The following is a 7,156-nucleotide window of genomic DNA, read 5'->3' on the forward strand; positions in this document are numbered from 1 at the left end:
AAATTGTCTCTATTTTACTTTATTTTTAAAGTAACAAACTGTAGCTGTAACTAAAAATAAAGTAAGGTAAAAATATCTCTAAATGTTTTTGTTTCTGTCATGTAATATTTCAAAGCTGACAACTAACTCTCATAATTGCACAAAATCACTATCATGGGGTTTACATGTAAAATTTCTATTCTAGGTCTCTCTAACCATAATTTTATTCAGATTAGAAATTCAGTATGAGATTAAAATTAGATGTTAAAAACAGCCAATCTTGCTGAAATCCCTGAAAAAACATAAATTAAGTGGAATAACAAAAAAACTTGTTTCAATCCTAAATTCACTGTTTAATAAAATTTGGGTTTCAGAAGCCTTGTCAAAACTAATCTGAATACTTGCTTCTTCATGATATGAAACTTATTTTATGTGCAAGATTTATTTAACCTGCAAATAACCTATTTCAACAGGTAAGAGGGTATTTATAGCTCTAAATCAAAGCCAAGACATAATTTCCTTATTTTGACTTTTGCCTTTCAACAGGTCTCTGCCATGGGTGACAAGACAACAAACAACCACTCAGAAGTAACTGACTTCATTCTTGTAGGCTTCAAGGTAGCCCCACAGCTCCACATAGTCCTCTTCCTGCTTTTTCTGCTTGTATATACCATGGTCCTTCTAGGCAACATTGGGATGATGGCCATTATTTTGACCGACCCCAGGCTGAACACACCAATGTATTTCTTCCTAAGCAACCTGTCCTTCATTGATCTCTTCTATTCATCTGTTATTGCACCCAAGGCTATGATCAACTTCTGGTCTGAGAAAAAATCCATCTCTTTTGCAGGCTGTGTGGCCCAGGTCTTTCTCTTTGCCCTCTTCATTGTGACTGAGGGATTTGTCTTGGCAGCCATGGCTTATGACCGCTTCATTGCCATCTGCAATCCTCTCCTCTACTCTGTTCACATGTCATCACGTCTCTGCACTCAGTTGGTGGCTGGATCCTATTTCTGTGGCTGCATCAGCTCAGTTCTTCAGACCAGCATGACATTCACTTTATCCTTCTGTGCATCCCGAGCTATTGACCATTTCTATTGTGATGACCGTCCACTTCAGAGGATTTCATGTTCTGATCTCTACATTCATAAGATGGTTTCTTTTTTCTTATGCAGCATTATAATTTTGCCTACCATATTTGTCATTATCGTGTCCTATATATATATTGTGTCTTCAGTTCTAAAGATACGCTCCACTGAGGGACGTAAGAAAGCCTTCTCTACTTGCAGCTCTCACCTGGGAGTCGTGAGTGTACTGTATGGTGCCATCATTTTTATGTATTTTGTTCCTGACAGATTTCCTGAGCTGAGTAAAGTGGCCTCCTTGTGTTACATCTTGGTCACTCCAATGTTGAATCCTCTGATTTACTCTCTGAGAAACAAAGATGTCAAAGAATCTCTGAGAAAGATCATACAGAAAAAAAATTTTTTATTTAGATCTTTCTTAACTGTGATATAGCTGAAAGTATTGGACACTGACAAAAATGCAGTGATTAACTGAGCAAAAGAATCCTCTAACTGATCTTAGAAATATTTAATCTTGCAGAGTTGTGTATTTAATTCTTTGTGCTCACTGCTAAAGGATGAATTTGAACTATATTTTGCCTAATTATTGATTTTGGAATGACTTTCTACCTACTTCATCTTCACTTTGGATAAAGGTAATGATTGCCTTTTCATTATTTAGGAAAAACATGTTTTCATGTTTTCAGATGTCTTTTGGAAGATATTATTTAGGATGTATTGTTTATCTTGAGTTATTAATGTGTTACATTAATGAGTATATAATAGTCAGAGGTAGCAAATTCCAATGTAAAAAGCAAAAGAAACAAATTCTCACATTAACCTAGGAAATCCTGTTTGTCATGAAAATATCAGATACTCCACAATGCATAGAGTCTATAGTGTAACTTTGTGAACTACCCTTATTTATCAGGAGGCTAAATGAATTACACAATAGAATTTGTAATTTCTCTAGCTTGGAACATGATTATTTTGTTCCTCTTCTAAATATCTACTAGATTAAGAAATTATTCCTGAAAAGTAGCCTATTCCAGGAAAACTGCAATGAAAATCAATCAAAAGTCACAATAATCCATTTCTGTTAAATATGCTTTTGTGAATAAGGACATGTAAGGACATATAGAGAGAATATAAAAAGACTGGAACCTCTAAATATGATTGATCATTATGGTTAGTGATTCTTAAGCACATTTTTAAAATATGTGAAATTTATCAAGATGAAATATAACTTTTTCATGCAAACTGAAATAATGAATCATGTAGTGAATTACATGAAGTTTAACAACTAATCCTCAATGCAAAGATATAAGAGTGGGAGATGAGACTTAAAAGGAAAACCACAGGACTCATGAAGACATATATGACAAGCATAGGAGGATTGCCATTTGTCTGTGGAAGGTGGGGAAACATTGGGGGTTCTTAAGAAAAGTAGTTCTGTGATCAGATTGGCATTTTACAAAATCCATACTGGTGGCACTGTGGAAGATAAATATTCCTGGTAGAAGATGGGAGATTCAGAAGTGTGGCAGTAGTTCAAATAGGAGGTGATGACAGCTTTAACAAAAGCAGTAGCATTAGAAATAATAAGCAGATAAACTAAGCTGACTATATTCATTAATTAGTTGGTTAAGTGAGAAGAATTAGAAGTGAATAATGACTTCTAATGTTTGAGATTATAGTGACGAAAATCTACTCCATAAAATTAGGAAGTTAACGTAAGAGTCAATAGTAAATGTTCATAGTTAAAGGTTTTGATAATAAGCTCAGAAATCGGACTACGGTAAATTCAGTTTTAGCCATGTAGCTTGGGCAAGTTGCATAATACTGCTGCATGTTAATTTCCTCATGTAAAATATGGTGTGTAATAGTACCTACCTGTCAGAGTTATTTGAAAGATAAATAACTTTCCATATAAACTTGTTAAATCCACATACTTAATGAATGTCAAATTTTTTATTTCCTCACACCCTCATTGTTATATGTGAGGAATGCTGCCTATAATTAACTCTGCGTATTTTCTGTAACTCTCTACCATGAAGACTCTCCAGCTATCCAGGTATAGGTAATGTTTTCATTTCCACAGCTAGATCTTGAAAAACTACTCACTTTATTACATTAACCTTTACCTTTCTTTCTGTAGAGAACTGTTAGAAAAGATTGAAAATTAGAAAAAAAAAGAACAAAGTTCCAGGTAGATGCAAAATAACAGCTACTATCAAATACTATACCCAATGAATCTTTACTCATTTCTTTCTTAAAGAATTATTTTATACTTTACCAAATTTACCTTCTTTATCCACATATTTTAACAGAGAATCTTGCAAGAAGTAGGGGACTCACTAAGTAAATAAGGCATTGTTCATTACACATTTTTGAAGATCATCAGGTAAGTGGGTCACTGTGCTAAGGAGGTGTGTTCCTCCTGAGATAGAGCAGAAAGATGATTGGGTTTGAAAGTGGCATACTTAGTAACCCTCTTCTGGAGAGTAAATATATAACCCTTCACACAACCCTCCAAAACCTAGAATGGAACAAGCCATCCATGAAAGAAGTTCCTAATTCTGCATAATTCCAGTACACCTGATTTATTTAAATAAATTTAAAAATTCTATATATGCATGCATAAAATTTCATATTCTCAAAATAACCTATATGCATTATAAAACTGCCTAAAAAATAATCAAAATTGAAATACAAGTATGCTACTTTATGGGAATTGTAGTTGGTGTTGGGGTTTAAGATATATTTAGGGGATTTGAATCTCTGGACTGACAATATGGTAGCCAGGCCCTGAGCCTCAACAGACTCCAGCTCCTACAATCGGATTTATTGGACTCACCTCACTCAGCTAAGATGGAGTTGAAGAAGGACAACCACCACACCATGGAGCCTAGAGTGCCTACAACTGAAAGCAGGAGGATTGCATCCAGTATCCATGTGGAATCTGAGCCTCCTCTTGACATAGAGGTGCAACGGACACAACCAATCCAAGGTCCACAGAGAAAAGGTGGCATTGGAGTGGGAAAAGTGGCATGGTGGCTGATGGGTATGGGGAATGGCAGGAAGAGATGAGATGTGGAGGCGCCTTTGGGACTTGGAGTTGCCCTGGATGGTGCTTCAGGGGCAATCACCGGACATTGTAAATCCTCCCAGGGCCCACTAGATGGAATGGGGGAGAGTACGGGCCATGATGTGGACCATTGACCATGAGGTGCAGAGATGCCCAGAGATGTACTTACCAAATGCAATGGATGTGTCATGATAATGGGAGTGAATGTTGCTGGGGGAGGAGTGGTGGGGAGGGGTGGTGGGGTTGAATGGGACCTCATATATTTTTTTTAATGTAATATTTTTACAAAATCAATAAAAAAATAAAAATAAAAATAAATAAAAAATAAAAAATACATGGAAAAAAAATTGAAATACAAGTAATGCACAAAATCATTTTAATAACCTTTAGGCAACTTGCTGATTTTTAGGAATTACTGGGGTTTTTTAATATGGCTATTAATACTTAAATAACACCCCATCTAAAATATAGAGAACATCTTCATACTCTTCTAGTGACTTCCTTATTAACTTGATAATCATAGTTTATTTTAGTGTCTATAGCTCATCAACTTTACTTAAAGTAAATTACAGTGTTTCCAGTCCTGAAATTCTTACTCAACTGCTACTATACTAATAGCAATTAAATAAAAGCTTTTAATCTATTTTTTTTTACTGAGATAGCAGGATGGGGGTTAAACCTAGGACCCTGTATGTGGGAAGCTGGCGCTCAACCACTTGAGCTACAGCTAACCTATTTTAACATTAAAATTTTTACATAATCTACATCTTCTATTATTGTCCTAAGTAGTGTCATAATTTTTAGGTCAAAATTAAACTAAATGAAAACATTGCAGAACCTTTGCTCTAAAAAGCACATCCTTGGGTCTATTAAAAAGTTCTCCCCTTGTTTTCTCATCATATTTATTGAGGAATAATTGATGTAAAATAAAGTGAATCATTAAAATATGCAATATTATGTGTTTCAATAGGTTTAAACATCATTTAAACCAACACCACTATCAAGATACAGAATATTCCATTACTCCACAAAAATTTCACATGCCCTTTTTGACCCATTCCTCCCTCTAACCCAAAAACCCAAATCCCAGATAACCAATGATATCATTTTTGTCACTGCATACACACACACACACACACATACACATCTAGAATCGTACATTAGGTACTCTGTTGTGTCAAGCTTCTTTCATTCAGCAAAATGATTTTGAGATTCATTTATGTTGTCATATGTGTAAGTAGTTTGTTTTTAAATTACTGAGTAGTATTCCAATGTATACATGTACCAAATTCTGTTTATCCATTCATAACATGATGGTCCATTATAAATAAACCTGATGTAAACATTCACACATAAGTGTTTGTCTGAACATATATTTTTCTTTCATTTGGGAAAATTTTGAAGTTTGTATTCCTAGGACTTAAGATAAATGCATGTTTAATTTTTTAAGAAACTATCAGGGAGATGACATAAGAAATGGCAGGGGGGTGAGGTGCTCTGTAGAACCACTCCTCAGCAAAACCAACATAACTGGTGCAAATTACTTTTAATGAAAAATACTCCTGAAATTGTCTGGAGAACATATAGCAAATGAGGAATCATTTATTCAAGAAAATCTACTAAATCTCAGTAAGAATTGTAACTATGACATTTGAGCCATGTCCATGCCTTCACCCCACCCAGTCACGATGATGGAAGTCAGGAACAGTCAAGAATACAGGATTCCCTCTCCCTGTAGCACCAGGAGAATGGTATGAGTGAGACTTCACTAGGCCCTTCCAACTACATGTTGGAAGACCAGTCAAAAGTCTTTAAAAGGTCTGGAGATTTCTGCATCCTCCAAGACATAATTCATAGGATAAGTGCTCTAACTCAAGCATAAGAGGTAAAAAATTACTAGGGCCCATATCACCTTTGCTCTAGCTCACTCATAGGGCAGAGGTTCCATACCCAGAGAGCAAACTGAAAAGCCATAGTCCACCAACACCATCCAGGAATCTGTTTTAAAAAATTATTCTGGGGAAACTGAACATCCAAATAGAAAACACTGATGTTGGACCCTTATCTCACACCATATACAAAAGTTAACACTAAGTTCTATGTATGAAGAACAGAAATCTGTCTTGAGCTGCCATAATAGACAGTCCTTTTTGTACAACCTCTTCTTTGAACTTGAGCTCATTTACAGACACCCAAATCCCTTGAATAGAAGGTTGTTCTCCTTAAGGAAAGACCTTGCTACACTTTCAAAAATGTATGTAGCAGGAAGCAGCTGTGGCTCAATCAGTTGGGCTCCCATCTACCATATGAGATGCCCTGGGTTTGCATCCTGGAGTCTCCTTATGAAAGCAGGGTTGCCCACAAGCACCACAGAGTGCTGTCTGGCCTGCAAGCACTGTGGAGAGCCAACTCAGCAAGGTGACACAACAAAGAAAGGGAGACAAGCAAAAAACACAGAAGAGTGTGCAGCTAATGGACAAAGAGAGCAGACAACAAGCAAGGCACAAGGCAGGGAGAATAAATTAAGAAATAAAAAAACATTTTTTTTCACATTTTTTAAATGGATATAATGGGCTGAAGTCTCTCTGCAGACTCCCACCATGCAGGTTGGGGGCTGAAGTCTAACTTTCAGACCTCCTCCTTTGGTAGAGCTTCCCAATAAACTCCTGCCTGTCTGCAGTCCTCAGTCTCCATGTCCCAGTGAGCACCATTTCTCTAACATTTGGTGCCAAAAACCCGTGCCTGGGACTATGTTGAGACTGATCAACTGGTGAAGAGCTTCCACCCTGCCGCTGCTGGATGCCCATCGAACACCAGACATGGAATCTCAGCTGCAACAGAATGAGGAATATGAGACTTAAATGGATAAAGAAAGAAGTAAAAAAGCCCTAGCCTATACCTCTCTACAGTGGCCTTCGGCAGTAACCCATGCCCACAATTGAACTCAATGTTGGGTTTGCATAGACCAGTAGCATCCTTGGGTGCTACTGGCCTTCCTTGGATTGTAAATTCAGCAAACTGGACA

General features: G+C 36.6%; 1 protein-coding gene across 1 annotated transcript; it reads left to right on the forward strand.

Annotated features, from left to right (window-relative positions):
• Nucleotides 1-534: 534 nt before the first annotated feature.
• On the forward strand, nt 535-1,497 carry LOC101433247 (olfactory receptor 9K2-like). Its single transcript, XM_004453442.5, has one exon. The coding sequence runs from the start codon at nt 535-537 to the stop codon at nt 1,495-1,497; it is 963 nt and encodes a 320-aa protein (XP_004453499.2).
• The last annotated feature ends 5,659 nt before the right edge of the window (nt 1,498-7,156 follow it).

This window comes from Dasypus novemcinctus, chromosome 12 (genome assembly GCF_030445035.2).
Source record: "Dasypus novemcinctus isolate mDasNov1 chromosome 12, mDasNov1.1.hap2, whole genome shotgun sequence".
In the NCBI taxonomy this organism is placed as follows: domain Eukaryota; kingdom Metazoa; phylum Chordata; class Mammalia; order Cingulata; family Dasypodidae; genus Dasypus; species Dasypus novemcinctus.